The 16,218-nt window shown below is 39.8% G+C and overlaps 1 protein-coding gene and 1 long non-coding RNA gene across 3 annotated transcripts; one reads left to right on the forward strand and one right to left on the reverse strand.

Moving 5' to 3' along the window:
* Positions 1-3,406: 3,406 nt before the first annotated feature.
* Positions 3,407-11,240, reverse strand: MRPL38 (mitochondrial ribosomal protein L38). 2 transcript variants are annotated; one of them, XM_074260784.1, is made up of 9 exons: positions 11,021-11,240; positions 10,726-10,905; positions 7,098-7,229; positions 6,797-7,005; positions 6,481-6,553; positions 6,290-6,335; positions 5,830-5,988; positions 5,476-5,612; positions 3,407-5,191 (listed from the first exon to the last, which is right to left on the reverse strand). In XM_074260784.1, exons 1-9 carry the CDS (start codon positions 11,085-11,087, stop codon positions 5,055-5,057), a joined length of 1,140 nt encoding a protein of 379 aa, XP_074116885.1. In that variant the 5' UTR covers positions 11,088-11,240; the 3' UTR covers positions 3,407-5,054. The 2 variants fall into 2 exon arrangements, with proteins under 2 accessions (XP_074116885.1, XP_074116886.1); XM_074260785.1 differs by lacking the exons at positions 10,726-10,905; positions 11,021-11,240 and adding an exon at positions 10,475-10,627.
* Positions 10,750-14,355, forward strand: LOC141538871 (uncharacterized). The gene is made up of 2 exons (XR_012481149.1): positions 10,750-11,657; positions 14,091-14,355. It is a non-coding gene; the product is annotated as an uncharacterized LOC141538871 (long non-coding RNA).
* The last annotated feature ends 1,863 nt before the right edge of the window (positions 14,356-16,218 follow it).

Here is a 16,218-nt window from a genome sequence, read left to right on the forward strand (position 1 = left end):
TTTGAGCAGGACCAGATCATTATATACTTCAACAATACAATATAATGATCAATTCTGATGGACGTGGCTCTTCAATAATGAGATGAACCAAATCAGTTCTATTTGTTCAATAATGAATAGAACTAGCTACACCCAGTGAAAGAACTCTGGGAAATGAGTGTGAAATACTACATAGCACTTTCAATCCCTCTGTTTTTGTCTGCTTGCATGTTTGATTTCCTTCTCAGGTTAATTGTACATTATTTCAAAGTCCGATTCTTCTTGTGCAGCAAAATAACTATATGGATATATATACATATATTGTATTTAACATATACCTTAACATATTTAACATGTATTGGTCTACCTGCCATCTGGGGGAGGGGTGGGGGGAAGGAGAGGAAAAGTTGGAACAGGTTTTGCAAGGGTCAATGCTGAAAAATTACCCATACATATATCTTGTAAATAAAAAGCTATAATTAAAATGTCTTTTACAAATGTAAGAAATCTTTTAAAAAAACAGCATATTGCATTGTCAAAAAGTTTTCCTGTATTTACTGAAATAATCATGTGCCTTATTGGTTTCCGTATCACTCATCTTGAACCCATTATTCCTGAAATAAATCCACTCTGGTAATATATGATCTTTTTAATATTGTTAGGGTTGCATTATCAAGTGGTTCACATTAGAAGCTATGATTTCCTTAATGGAAATAACATTTAAAATAATTATCTGCTTTGACAACTGAACCTTTCCAATTGTCTTGAAACTGAAGTATCCTATATGTATATATAAGCTTCTTGATAGTGGGGACTGCCTTATTTGTTTCCCTTGCACTTAACAGCATTTAGTCAATGCTTTTAATTAGTTAAGTGTCTAGTTATCAACAAGTGGTAATTAATGCATTTTTATACATTTCTGGTACTTTATTGAAGAAATTTCTTTGATTATTTTTCAATTTGCTGGGGTTTTCTAAGTAAGTCATCCATATAAACAAATAATTCTAGGTTTTAATTTTACATATTAATCACTTTTTAAAAATGGCCATTTCAATTCCAATAGTCCTGGAATGGAAAATGCTATTCACATCCAGAGAGAGAACTATAGGGATTGAATGAAGATCAAAACATATTATTTTTTACCTTTTTTTGTTTTTTCTTTTTTCAAGTTTTTTTTCTCCCCTTTTGGTCTGATTTTTTCATGCACAACATGACAAATATGGAAATGTGTTTAAAAGGATTGCACATATTTAATCTTTATTAAATTGCTTGTTGTGTTGGGGAGGGTGGAGATAAAGGAGAGAGGGAGAAAAATTTCGAACACAAAGTCTTCTTACAAAAATGAATGTTGAAAACTATCTTTGTATGTATTTGGAAAAAAAAAAAACCTATTTTTTATTCCTGTGCTTTGTAGTTTTAGTACCATATTTGTGTTCTACTTTGAAAAGGCAGTGAACAATTTATTATACTCGTATGATCAAGTATTGTTTATAAAATTTTCTTCTTGTTACCATCTTTGTATTCCTAAGGTAAACCCACTTTGGTCATAGTATTTTTGTGTGTCTGTATGTGTATAATGGTATTCTTTTTTTAAAGATTTAAAATTTTTGTAGATATTCATCAACCTAAAATTCCTTTTGCTTTATTCTTTACTTAGATATTAGAATTATATTTGTTTCATAAGATGGCCTCAGTATTTTTTAGAATAAACTGTGTTGTATAAGAACTAATTGTTCTTTAAATGTTGATAAAATTTACTTGTAAATCCATTTAGATAAAAGTTTCTCTCTTCTATCCTCCCCCACTTTTGGTAGTTTCTTTAAAGCTTTTTCACATTAACTTCTTGAAATTGGGTTAAAATCTGTACTGCATATTCTGTTAATGCATATTTCATATTTTCATGGGCAAAACTTAATGTCTTTTAAATTTTCAGTTCAGCTAAGATATTTATAATGAGAACTGAAAATTCTTATTTCTTTTCTCTTGTATTTTTCCTTTTTTCCTTTTGTAATTTCAATTTTAACTTTGTTTTTCATTATGCTAAAGTTTCTCAGATTTAATAATAATAATGTTTATATATTGCTACTAGGTTCTAGGCACTGTGCTAAGCATTTTATGATCTCATTTGAACTTCACAACAATCCTGGGAGATACTTACTTTTAATATCCTCACTTTATAGTTGAGGAAGCTGAGCAGATAGAGGCTAAGTGACTTACCCAACATCACACAACTAGATGGTATCTGTGGTTGGATTTGAATTTAGCTTCAAATAACTGCCTCTAGGACCAATACTTTATCTACTGTACCATCAAGAAGCAACTTTTAGGGGCAGTAAGAAGAGTGCATAACCCTGTAAAGAGCATCTAACTTCAAGTCAGGAGGATCTAAATTCAAATCTTACTTATTAGCTGTGTGATCCTGGGCAAATCATTTAACTTTAATTGCCTCCTTAAAAAAAAAAAAAAGGCAGCAGCTTTTGGTTTATTGATTATATTATCTTTAGTTTTCTAGTTCTTAATCATACTCAACTGGTTAATCTTTTTTTTTTTTTTTTCTTTAATGGATGCTTTCAAAGATGACATTTTTTTCCTTGAGGTCTGCTTTAGCTGTATCCCAGAAATTTTTATATGTTCTTATCATTATTCTTACCCTTTTTAAAAATCACTATTCTTTTCCATAGTTTCTGATTTCTTTTTTGACTTATTAACTATTTGGAATGTCACTAATTTTTCATTCAAATCAGTATATTTTGCTTTTGTTCTTTATATTAGTTACAATTTTATAGCATTATGGTCTGTTAAGAATGTTTATTATTTCAGCTTTTTATTTATTTAAAATTTCTCTGTACCTTAGGGCATGGTCTATATTTATAAAGATATCATGTGGCTGTTGTAAGTGAACTCATCAAATATGGCTGATTTGAACAAATATATAATAAATACTTCCATACAAAGTGCCATGCTTTAATTATCAAGGAGACAATTTTTGTAATGGCATATTAGTTGGCTAGGGACTCTTTGGGCAACTAGGTGGTACAGTAGATACAGTGCTGGGCCTGAAGTCAGGAAGATTCCCCTTCACGAATTCAAATCTCACCTCAGACTACATACAGTAGTAGTAAGCATTCATTGTAAAACACTGTGTGATAAATCCAAAGATCTAAGCTTTTGGAATAACGCATTTTCTGACAAAAATTGCTGAGAAAACTGGAAAGAAGTTTGACAGAAATTATGTATAGACCAAAATTTCACACTATATACCAAGATAAGGTCAAAATGGGTACATGTTTTAGATAAAAATGAGAAAGGATATCATCAGCAAATCAGGGCATGGAAAATTTTACCTGTCAGATTTATGGATAAGGAAAGAATTTATGACCAAACAGGAGAAAGAGAGCCTGATAGACAATAAAATGGATAATTCTTATTGCATTAGATTAAAAAGTTTTAATACAGACAAAACTAATGCAGCCAAGATTAGGCAGAAAGCAGGAAAATAGGAAAACACTTTTATAGCAAGTTTCTCTGATAAAGGCCTTATTTTTCAAATATGCAGAAAAATGAATCATATTTATAAGTATAAAAGTAATTTCCCAAATGATGTCAAAGACTATGAATAGGCAATTTTCAGGTAAAGAAATCTAAGCAATCTATAGTCACATGAAAAAATTCTCTAAGTCATTATTCATTGGAGAAATGCAAATTAAAACAACTCTGAGTTATCATCTCATACTTATCAGTTTAGCTAATAAAAAAGGAAAATAACAACTGTTGGAAGATGTAGAAAAATTGAGACATTAATGCACCATTGGTAAAGTTGTGCACTGATTCAACTATTCTGGAAAGCAATTTGGAACTATGAGTTATAAAAAACTGTGCTTATGGATCCAGCAATTTCACTATTAGATCTGTATCCCAAAGAAATCAAAGAAAAAGAAAGGTCCTATATGTATAAAAATATTTATAAAAGCTCTTTTTATGGTGACAAAAAACTGGAAATTGAGGGGATACTTATCAATTGAGGAAAGACTGAACAAATTGTGGAATATGATTGTGATGGAATACTATTGTGCTATAACAAATGACAAGTAGGATGGTTTTAGAAAAATCTGGGAAGACTTATGTGAACTGACACAAAATGAAGTAAGTAAAACCAGAAGAACATGGTACATAGTAACAAGATTGTATGATGATCAACTATGAATGCCTTAGCTATTCTGATCAATACAATGATTAAGATGATTCCAAAGGACTTATGATGAAAAATGTTATCCACCTCTAAAGAAAAAACTGATAAAAAGAGTCTTCAGATCAAAACATATATTTTTTACTTTATTATTCTTGGTGTTTGGTTCTGTGGCTTCTTTAGCAACATGGCTAACATAGAAATATATTTTGCATGGCCTCACATGTATAATCTATATCAAATTACTTGCCTTCTCAAGGCAGGGAGGAAGAGTATTTGGAATTAAAATTTTTTTAAATAATTAATTTTTTTGTTTGTTTGTGAGACAATAGGGATTAAATGACTTGCTCAGGGTCATACAACTAGCAAGTGTCAAGTGTCTGAGGCCATATTTGAAATCAGGTCCTCTTGACTCCAAGGACAGTGCTCTATTCACTGTGCCAACTTGTTGCCCCTTAAAAATTTTTTCCTATGTAATAGAGATATTTAATGAAATAAATAATAATATACAGGGTGAGGCAGGGGAAGGGCGAGACTAGAGTTTCCCTGGAATATTGAGAGGTGAATGTCACACATCTAGTACTGGATTTGAACTCAGGCTGCCCTGACTTTAGGATCAGCTATCTACTGTATCATATTGCATATCCAAAATGATCTGATCTTGATTCACATTCTTTGACTTTAAGGCCCCACACTTCCTTCTCACTCCCAACCATTGTATATACAAGGAAAGCACAGATAGAATCACAGCCTCATGGAAGAAATCCCCAGGAGCCAATGGCCTCTAACCTACTACATGTTTTTCTCGAAAGAGTTAGAGGGCCAAGGTGGCTCTAAAGGGTAACCTCATCCCTTTCAAGTACCCTGTACACCAGGGTGCCTCAGTCCTTCAGTAGATACCATAGGTGGGTTCACTGTCGTCTCGGTATCGATCCAAATATCGAAGTGGTTGCAGATGAGGGAACTTCTTCTGTGGGGGATGGTATGGGGGTGGGCGCACAAATTCGAACACTGGCTCCCGCATGTCTGTAGAATGGATGAATGGGCTCAGGAGGAAGCTCCCCAAACTGCACTAGTCCCTCCAAAGCTTCCCTAGAGAAGGCATCCGATCACCCCCCCCCCCCCCAGATTTCCTCCTTGTTCCTACTATGCTGTGACAGGGCTCAGGGCAGGAGTTACAGGCCAGCTTGCATAGGCTAGCTGGCAGTGTCATCCCCTGTACCTTTTCCCTATGGGATCTCACTCCCTTGCAATGGCCAGAGAGTGCACTGACTCCTCCCTTCCCCCCCAGTCCACCCTGTCCCACTTACTGAGCAGGTGGTGATAGACATGGGTGACAGAGTCATCCCAGCGGCACTGGAAGAAGGCCAGACCAGCTGGGGTCATGAAATCCTGGTGCTTCTTATAGAAATCAAATGTGCGGAAGGTTCTCATAGCAAGGCGGTAACTTCAAAGAGAAGATAAAAGAATCTGAATGGGGTGAGCGCCCTCACAGATGCTTCATCCTTTCCCAGAATATACCCCCCAAAAAATATCCTGCAATTCTGCCCAACACATTCCCCATCCTACAATACAAGTCAAATTTCAGAAAGCTCAGAGGTCTCTGAGAACAAGGGCTGGTCATTCTGGGAAAACCCAAGGTGAGGGCTCTGAAGAAAAGTTACCAGGGTATGGGACGGGCATCTTCAGAAAAGTCTATGGTATCACGTTGCTTGAAAAGGAGGAATGCGAAACGATGAAAACCAGTTCCTCTTGAGGGAAAAGGTGGGAGATAATGGCACATCTCTTGCCCTGCAGACACGTCATTGCCTGGGATGTTCGTCCTAGTCAGGGAGGAAATTACGTTTCTTATTATTGGGTAACCATCTTCAATGCTGAGACTCTGGGAGGTGGCATGTCATCCCATCTGAGGGCTAGCTCCCTCCAGAGTACATGCAAAGGCAGAGGTGTTGGGCAGTGGTCCAGGTCCTGCTTCCCCCAAAGTGATGCGTTCATGGCTTGGCCACTGAAGAATGTTATTCACAGAACTGGATTTGAATCAGAACCCAGCAGAAGTCTCCCCCCTCCATGGCACCCTCCTTTCCTCAGGTCTTACTTCAATCTTCTCCCTCCCATTATACTTACACCAGCCAGTGGAGGTATTCAGCATCCTGCTCCTGCAAGTGTCCATCTGCACACAAAGAGAAGCTGCTTACCGTGGAGCACAGAGGGGACGTGGGGCCTGGTGTTCTCTGAGGGTGACCTTCCAGCCTCCTCCTCACCAGAGGCCCAGGGAAGAAAGGAAGGAGAGCACCCATCCAGTCAGAGGTACGTACCCAAGTTGGTGAGCAGCAACGTCCACAATGAACCCTTTTCTGCCTCATATGTCACCTTTGGGGGGTTAGTGGCCTGACAGAAAAAAAGGAGAAGGAGGCGACAGTTGAATATGAGCATAAAGCCAGGGCCTGCCCAAGACCACAGCTCAGTAGGCGCCCTGTGGCACAGCTTCTAAGAGGGCAGACTGCTTCCCTAATTTGCTCTGACCCAACCTCCCACTGAGTAAGAAGCATCATTGTGGCTCGGTAACCATGACACCTGGGGACTAAGGCCCAAGTGAGAAAGGCGCCCAGTACCTGGGATGGGGACAATTACCTCAGTTGGAGTAACCTCATTCCCATGGAACACTGGCATCACCAGCTCTTCTCCCAGACTGTAAGCCACATGCAGAGGTACCCGGGGCACAAATGTGGCACCAAGGAACAGGTCTTGGTAGAGGCCGTAGTACTCAGCCAGGCGCTGCTTATGGAAAGGGCCCGCGGTCTTTTCCCAATCTGCCTTCACCTCCTCCAGTGGGATCAGGACTACGAAGGGAAGAAAATCTCGATAAGAGGCGATCGCAGAGAAATGGGTTTGTCTGCCTCAGCCCCTCCCTGAGCCCTACAATGGCACTCACCATTGCGGAGGTGGGCAGCCTTCTCCATCTTAGCCCGGCTCTCCCGGAGGATCTTCTTCCTTTCAAGGACCTGCTGTTGCCTATTCACTATCTTGTTAGGCGGAAATCCAATGTCTATTTTGCATTTGTGATCTGGATGAAAGATAGATCCATAAGGATATACATTTATATTAAGCCTGGCACACTCTCCCAACTCTTTTGGATTAAAATACTTAAACAACTAGAACTGAAACAATCTTAGAACCATCCCAATAGTTTCGGAAAATCTGAGAAGACATGTCTTACAAAGGCACAAAACCAGGATAATTTTGTACCCAATAACAGTATATTGTAAGGATAATTGGCTATTCTGATTAAGACAATGATCTAAGACAATTCCAAAGGAAACCTAAAGAAAAATGCTGAGAGCAGATTAAAAACTTTATATTTTTGTGTTTTTTTTTTCTTTTTTGCAACATGTCTAATATGAAAATGTTTTACATGACTTCCCATGTATAATCAACATATTGCTTGCTATAGCAAGAGGCAGGGAAGAGATAGGAGAACAAGCATTTGGAACTCAAATTTAAAAAAAGTTAAAAAATTTTTACACACAATTGGGAAACATAAATATATTTTTAAAAAATTATCCTGATACTCTAAACGGGAGTAATTTTTAAGCTCATCTAGTATATGGAACAATACAGAAAATTCCAAGCTCTCCTGATTTCCCCACTAGACAAAATTGCCCCTCAGGGCAACATAAAAATGGGTTAAAAACAAAAGCTGGGGAAGAACAGTGGTCCTGTGAGAACAACTGGAGATCTGAAGAAACACATCAGTATAGAGATTAATGTGTAAACACCTCCAGGCTAGCTCTACTGAAACAAGTGGGAAGCCCCAGAGTTAGCTGGATTGGGATGTAGTTTTGCCCTCAGGAATTTTCATCTCCAGAACAGTGGGAAAGCCTCAGGGAACTTCTGCTGACCAGGAAAGTCAAGAAACAGTCTTAGATGAGAAGGAACAAGCCCCCACCAGATGCTTGGAGAAGCAGTGGGGCAAACTGCTGGCCCTCCACAGGAGGGTGGAGTTCCTGCTTTTGGGTTCCGGGTCAGAGGCCAGAGACACCATTCCCTACACTGTGGGGCAAGAGGAGATTACGCCAAAAACAAAATGAGCATGCATATAAAAAATTACTCAACTATAGAAAGTTACTATGAGAATAGGGAAGCCCATGGTTCATCTTCAGAAGAACTCAAAAAAGATTTTAAGAGTCAAATGAGAGATTTAGGAAAAAGTAAACAAAAAAAAAATTCAAGAAAAATAAGATTAAGAAAAAAAATAAACTACAAAAGGAGATCTAGAGTCTTAAGAAAATGACTCTTTGAAAACTAGAATTAGGTAAGAGGAAGATAATGAAGATGTAAGAGACCAAGAAATAAAACAAAATATAAAGAATGAAAAAATTGGGAATGTGAGACAATTCATAAGAAAAATAACAGATCTGGAGGGCACATCAAAAAGATGAATCTATAACAATTGGACCACTTGAAAGCTATATTCAAAAAAAAAATCTTGAAACAATAATAAAAGAAATAACTAAATAAAGTTGTTTTGAAGTATTAAAATAAGAGGGGAAAGCAGAAACAGGAAAAAACCCACCAGTCATCATCTAAAAAAGATCCTATGAGGAAAACCTCCATTAACATCATCACCAATTCCTAAACTCCCAGATCAAAGAGAAAGTTTTACAAGCAACAGGTCTATGTGTTAAATGTAAACCATATATCTAAGATTAGTAATCGGGCAGTTTGAAAGAAAGAGTGGCATAGAACTAACTACGATGCAAAACTATACAGCAAAAGGTAAAAAGAGCAATTATATGATTGAGGTATAAAGAAAAGAACTGATACAGAGGCATTAAATGGGGAAGGCTGGTAGTTCTGGAATTCTACTTCTGGAGGATGGACTAAAGAGAGGGAACAATATATATATATCTAGAAGGGTATGAAAGTCTTTTAAATGTATAAAAAAATAAAAGAGAGACTCGTATAAGGGTGGCATAGAGAAGGATGTATGTAGATCTAAGGAGAATGGGAGAAAAAGGAGGGGAAAGAATAGGGAGAGAGGATAAGGGAGGGAATAAGAGAAGGATCTTTGGGGTAGGGGGAGGCAGAGGCTAATAGCAAGGCAAGGGAGCCAGTAGAAGTAAAATAGAGGAGTGAAAAACAGGAATAAGAAATGAGAGATACAAACATAATGACTATGATCAGGAGTAGAATTTGTTAGAAAAAAAGCAGGGCTACTAAAATCATTGATCTCAAAGTTAAAACAGATTTAATTAAAACAGAAAAAAAGGGAAAGCACTCTGTCAGCTATATTTATCAAGATTGTTTTAGAATATTTAAAAAAAACTAGATGGTATATTACTTTTTTGATTCTCACAAAAGTCCACTTAGGTAGATATAATTATATGGGTAAGGAACTGAGGCAGATGGAGATTAAGTGACATGAATGTCAACGACGGGATCTGAACTCAGGACTCTACGATTCCAAGTCCATTTATTCTATTTTAACCCCTTGCTGCCCATAAGAATCACAACAGATTATTTCTGAACCATAATAAGGACCCAAATGTTGAGACATTATGGAAGACCTGTATGAAATGATGGCTCCCGGTGCAGCACATCTCCACCTCTCAGTAGAAAGGTGGTAAACTATGGGTGCCATATTGGGTGGACTTTTAGGTGCCGAAGTATGGATTTGTAGTGCTATGTTACAAGGGAATATCCTACGGAAAAGGGAAATTCTGGGAAGTGATGGGAATGTTGGAAAAAAAATCAGTAAAATAATCAATGAATTGGAAACCAAGGGACCAGTTTCAGCCTGGATTCCACCGCTATAGAAACAGAGGCAAATCACACAAATGGGCTGCTCTCCCAACTTTAGTTTCCACTTCTGTAAAATGGGATGATGGAATGATAACACTTGCCTCTTAGTGACATAAAGCGGCATGCCTGAAGGCTTTGCGACACTTTCTTGCAACCTCCCTGAGTTAAGTAGCACAAGGCTTATGCTCCACTTATCACAAAAGAAGAAACTTAGAGAAAGAAAATGACCCGCTCAGGATCCCAGCTAAAGCGTGTCCTCCTCTGGTTCCTACATCTGTCATTACACCAACAAGTCAACGGTATACATGACATCATCATCCTATAAATACAATAGTTTAATTACAGCCGTTAATTATAATAATAGCTCTAATAGTAGAAACTGACATGGGGCGGTGTTTTTGAGCCTTGTAATGTGCTTTACGCATTCATCTGATCCTCCCACTTTCAATTTCCTAATTCGGATACTGCCTCTAACAACGCGGGTTACATACAGACTAATGTACAAACCGTTTGCCTCAGTTTCCCCATCGGTAAAATGGGCGATCATTATAGCACCCGATTCCCTAGGAGTGGTGAGAATCACACCACAGTAAAATACTTAGCACGGCTCTCGCCCAAATTTCCTCATCTGCAAAATGGGGAAGGGTTGGACCTCGATCTAGGATGGAGTGAATAGAGCAAGGTCAAAGGTTAGAAACCAGGGCGGGGCGGGGAGGGTCTCGCGATACTAAGGAGATTCCCGAGGCGCCCTCGCGCACCTGCAGGTGGCCGGAAGTAGTCGCGGTAGCTCTTCCACCAGTGCGGGGTGTTCGCCTCGCGTTCGGCGCAGCGCAGATAGCGGTCAAAACTGTCGTACTTCTTCAGCTTCTCCAGCGCGCTCACGTCGATGTCCTCATTGGGCATGGGCCCCAGCGGGGCGGACCGGTGACGCAGGACGGCTGCGGGGCGGAAAGAACCAGGAAGTGACCGGTAGAAAGGCTAGGTCCAGCCTAGAAAGCGCGACGCGTACCCCGCCCCGGCCCCGTTCGCCCCCTTCCCGTCCCAGCCGCTCACCCGCGGTGCTGAAGCTACGGGCGCTGCGCATTCCGCACAGTGCCGTTCTCCACCAGGGCGCCGCCATCTTCTTCGGAGTAGTAGCTTTAGCGCCGCCGCCAGGACCCCGAAGAGGCGGCTCTCGGCGCTGCCTGAGCGGAGAGGCCCGCGCCTGCCCGGCCCCGCCCCCGCCCCGGTGGATAGACCGGGGTGGGCCCCTGGCGTCGCGAACTAAAGGGGAAGAGGCGGGTCTTTGATCCGGATGTCGAGGACCGGCCCTGCCTCGAGCTTTGGTTGCTTTTGCCCTTCCCCCCCATCCTCCGCAACTTAATTCTTTCTCCGTGCCCTTGGTTTCTTTGGTACCTTCCCCTCCCTCAAATATCCACGTCCAGTACAGTTAAATCAACAAGCACTGATTAAAGCATTTTCTCTATGCCAGGCAAAGTCATAAGGGATTATCTAGCATTTATTAAGTGCCAGGCTCTCTGCCAAGCACTGGTGATGCCGAGAAAGCCGCAGCTCCGCCTCCCCCCCAAATCCCTTCTCTCAGGATGCTCATAGTCTAGTGAAGGCAAGGCAAACAGCCATGTACAGGATGGTTGGGAATCATCAACAGAAGGAAAGACTTCTTGTAGGAGGCCTTGCCGGAAGCCAGCAGGTAGAGACCAGGTGATAGAAAAGAATACTGTATATGGGGAACTCCATTAAAATGATTAGGCAGAGTTGTCCCCAGGAAGGCGGTGGGAGGAGCAACAGAGGATCTAAATGAAGTATGTGGAAGAAAATTGGGTATAAGAAAACTGCAAAGGTAGAACCGGGCCAAGTTGTGAAGAACTTTAAAATCCAAACAAGATTTTAGTTTTGATCGTGGAGTAACTTTTTTTTGGGGGGGGAAGGATGATGGGGATGAAAAAAGACTACCAAGTCCTGGGGCATAGAGAGTAGTGTAACAGAAGAGGGCCTGAATCACTGTCCAGGGTACTCCATGAGGCAAGCGGGAAGGATACTCTCAAGATTATCTGTGGGCCTTAGTTTTTTTTTGCAATTAGTAGGTCTCCCATTGCATCCAGAGCCATCTTCAGCCATCGTGATCTATATCTTGTTCTTGACCCAGATGGCTCTGGAGAGAAAAGTGAAGTAGGTGCCCTTGCACAGCTTTCCCTCACTTCAATCCACTTGTATGTCATCTATATTGTGTAATTCCTTGCATTGACAAAATTATGATCCCACAGTTAATGTATCCAGTTAGAAGGCCAAGTTAGGTCAACCCTTATTTTTTTTCTTACTGGTACCCCACTCTTTGCTAACTATTTTAGGAACTTAGCTCTACCTTATGGCATCTTCTCCCCTTGCTAATGAAGAGTTCTGCTAGGATGCTTAGTTCTTATTTTTCTCCTTGTTAATAACTAAACCCCCCATTTGTGTAGTAAAATCTTTGCCTCTTGATTTGGAAATGATCTAAACCTACAGACTATTTTGAGGTAACTTGTGACACTGGCTCTAAACTCCAATATGTTTGGGAGGGGGTTCACCCCTGTGGTCCAATACTTCATCTTTCCCTTTCATCCCTTCCTCCCTTCCTCCCTTCCTCTCTCTTTCCCTGTCTCCTTTTTCCTTTCCTCCCTCTGTCACTCTTTTTATCCTTCACTTCATTCACTGTACCACCCAGCTGTCCCAAAATGGATTGTTTTAGTAATGTCTGACACTTCATGACCCCTCTCCCCCCCTAGACTAAACCATGGGCTTTGGAGGGCAAAGATTCTGGAGTGCTTTGTCATTTCCTCTTTAAGGCAAGGTTAAGGGACTTGCTCAGGATCATATAGCTTGTCTTATTTCAGACTTGAACTTGGTTCTTCCTGATTCCAGACCAGATGGGAGTTTTCAGGAACTCTTTGAGCTGTAACCACATTAGCTGCCTCCCTTCTCAGCCTTAGAACAAGAGAAGAGGAAGCCCCCTTTTTTTTCCCTATAGTTTCTTCTCTGTCTCCTAGTGTCTCCTATCCATGATGTCTCATAAGCAATGATTCCAGGAATCCTTATATAATCCTCCTGCAGTCTCAAGTTATTTGATTTTATAATTTCTCAGTTGTAATCTTCAAAATTCAAAAACCACATGTAAACAAACAGGCTGATGGACCACAATGTACACCAACTATCGTTACCATCATTCTGTCTTCAAACAAATCCTCTCATTACAGACTTCTGAGAAACTTATTTCTGATCTCAGGACAACTTGTCTTCAACATTTTACGAGAATATCAAATAGATTTTAAAAAGTCAGTTTCCCTTCTAGAAATAGATATATTTTTTCCTGCTTAGCAACCAAAATGGCCACAAAGTAAAAGGGCAATAATTTATACTCATCCCAAATAATTCATAAACCACTTTATCTCCATAATTACTACTTCAAAGACACTACTATTCTAACATCTGACAGTAACTACTATAGCTTGGCATTGTGGAATGGGAGATCACTTTGGTGTATATGGAATATGAAGACCATCCCCCCCTTCACCTAGTGGTCCTACTTATGTGTTCAGAAGAGTTGTATGCTTATTCTCAGAGCCAGGCATGGGCGATGGGAGACTACTGGGGAAATGGGGTGATGGAATATATTCCTTTCCATAAAATCAATACTTCCCGGTTTAAGAGCAGCCTTAAACTATCTCAGTAGCTGAATGCCAATTCACCACTAGGGAGCAGCAGTATTACAGAAAAGTCCTCAGAGGCCCTGTAATTCACATAACCAAATGTCTACTCTTGGGAGGCAGGACTCCTATGATATACTGAGTACTTTTTCTTATCCTCATTTTAAGGAAACTCTTGCCAAACCTAAGCTTTAAGCGATTCTCCCTAAGGGTCTGGGCTATAAGTGTAAAGATCCAGAAAATCTGAGAAAGAAAAACTACCCCCCTTTTTTATGTGGACAGTCTTCCTCAGGCTAAACCAATCCAGGTATATGGGATCCAGAGCTGAGGGAGCTCTTCCTTGTAAAGAAAGGAGGTGGAGATGAAGGAAAGAAAAAAAAATTACCCTATAACTATTTCTGAGACTAACATGTTTGTTTTCTATGAATTACCTTACCAAACAGGTCCATAGGACACAGAGTAAGCCTGTTTGTTTACCTGTTTACCAAAAGGAGCCAATCAGAACCTATGGTGAGCCAAAGTCTTGTTCACTCCCAGATACCTTTGCTGGTGTTTTCTGGCTGATCTAGCTGAGTTGTGCATCCCAAGCTGGCCTAAACCAGCCTTGAAGTCAACTATTCCTGCAAAACATCTTTTTTTCTCTGTATTACCTGTTCCCCAATTCTCTCCACTGTGGTTTTCAAGCATAAATTGTCCCTGTTTTTCCTAGATTGTGGGCTTCTTTGTACTTTGTACTGGGTTATATTTGCACCATTGTTTTGATTTTCCTACTAAACTTTTCTGCTTTCAACTCAGCTTGGACAATTCTGCATTTTGAGGAGTGGACTTCACCTAGCTGACAATCCACATCAACATGTCTGACAATTTAGCAATGAATGAGGATTTTCTAGAGAACAGGTTTTTTCTCTCTGGTGGCTTATCTGATTATCCTTTTCAATTATATTACCCTCTCATACAAATTGGAATCCCTCCCTCCTAATACTGCATCCTCCCCGAAATAAAACAAACTAGTTTTTGGCTATATAAAATAATTAATTCTTAGTTCTGAACTAGAAAGACTAGAGGAAGGCAATCAGGATGGTGAAAGGCCTCAAAAGTCCTGCTTTATGAGGAGTGATCGAAAGGACTGGATATATTTAGAAGACAGGAGGAAAATATGAAAAAGTATTTGAACCAAGGAGTCTGATTCTACAAGTTTGTGACTACCTCAAATTAATATTGTGCTTCAATTGCCTCTTCAGTAAAATGGTATTACAGAATATCCCAAATGTTTTGGTGTAGTGACCCTATGGTTATATCAATCTCATAGAATTGTTGCAAAGATCAAATGAAATTAAGTATATGTAACACTTTCAGTAACCCTTGGGTGGAGTGATTAAAGAGGACAGACCAGTAATACTTGAGTGCTGTGCTGCTTCCTTTATGTAAAGGAATGGGATTCCTACTTGTCAGTGACATTACAGCATGCCTATTGAGTGTAGACAGGGCATCAGAGAAGAGTTTGAGAGGTAGTTGAAAGAAATAACTTTTGAAGGATGGACTGGACATCTCAGAACCTCACTACTAAACCATGTCCCTTGATTCATAAAACCTGTAACTTTAAGAGATTGCTTAGAGCAGACTCTTCTCAGTGAGACCATTCTATTTTTCCTTAGCTGATCTGAGATCCTGACCTTACTCCTAGTCAGCTCATTGATTCTTGAATATTTTATCTTGTACTCTTATGTACATCTTCAATTTCTTTACTATAATCTTCTGTGCAACCAGAATTTGATGGGAGGGAGCCATTTGCATTCCTTTTTAAATGATAGTGTCTCATTATGACCCCTTTAGGTTAACTCCTAGGCCACATCTGGGCACTTAAGTAAGGTGGCACAGGGGATACAGTGCCCAGCTGGGAGTTAGGGAGAGTCATCTTCCTGAATTCAAATTTGGCCTCAAACACTAGCTGTGTGACCCAGGCAAGTTACTGACAATTTCTTCATCTGTAAAATAAGCTGGAGAAGGAAATGGTAAAGCACTTATCTTTATCAAGAGATACAATTAAAATGACTAAAACAGGGGTTCAGATATTTGATGTGTGATAGAAATATTGCTAGCTCAATACTCCAATTGGAGGCCTAAAATCAGCAGCCATACCCCTGTAGCCAGAAGCAAGGACTATTTCTGAGTTTAGCTCCAAACAATACTTAGTTCTATCACAGCACTTAGTGGAATAGCAGCCTCAGAGATTTCATTATCCTAAACTGTTTTTGTGAAGAAACTCTGGTCCAGAGAGAGATGAAATGCCTTGCCTGAGGCCATAACTAGTGGGTTAACAGCCAAGATAAGATCCACCTCCAGGATTCAGTAATTTTCCTGCTCTACCACACTATCAATCATTCATGATAGAACATAAAGAACTTAGGTCTAGGAATTGGGTGGCTAGGGAATTAGCCTTAAAGTCTGCAAAGTGCTTTATATACACAGAATCATTTTTGTCTTACAACCACCCTGTGAAGTAGCTACTGAGAATATTATATAGGTCCCCATCTTATAAAGAAATCGTGATGACCAGTCATCCCACTAGAG

The sequence above is a fragment of the Sminthopsis crassicaudata genome, chromosome 4 (assembly GCF_048593235.1).
Source record: "Sminthopsis crassicaudata isolate SCR6 chromosome 4, ASM4859323v1, whole genome shotgun sequence".
Classification (NCBI taxonomy): Eukaryota; Metazoa; Chordata; class Mammalia; order Dasyuromorphia; family Dasyuridae; genus Sminthopsis; species Sminthopsis crassicaudata.

What these genes read in the sequence shown, in the direction of transcription:
- MRPL38 (XM_074260784.1), bottom strand. Translation starts at nt 11,087, where the DNA reads ATGGCGGCGCCCTGGTGGAGAACGGCACTGTGCGGAATGCGCAGCGCC. An exon ending in GGCTGCCCACCTCCGCAATG is followed by an intron (nt 7,006 to 7,097) that starts GTGAGTGCCATT and finishes TTCCCTTCGTAG; the next exon opens with TCCTGATCCCACTGGAGGAG. An exon ending in ATGAGGTTACTCCAACTGAG is followed by an intron (nt 6,554 to 6,796) that starts GTAATTGTCCCC and finishes TTTTTCTGTCAG; the next exon opens with GCCACTAACCCCCCAAAGGT.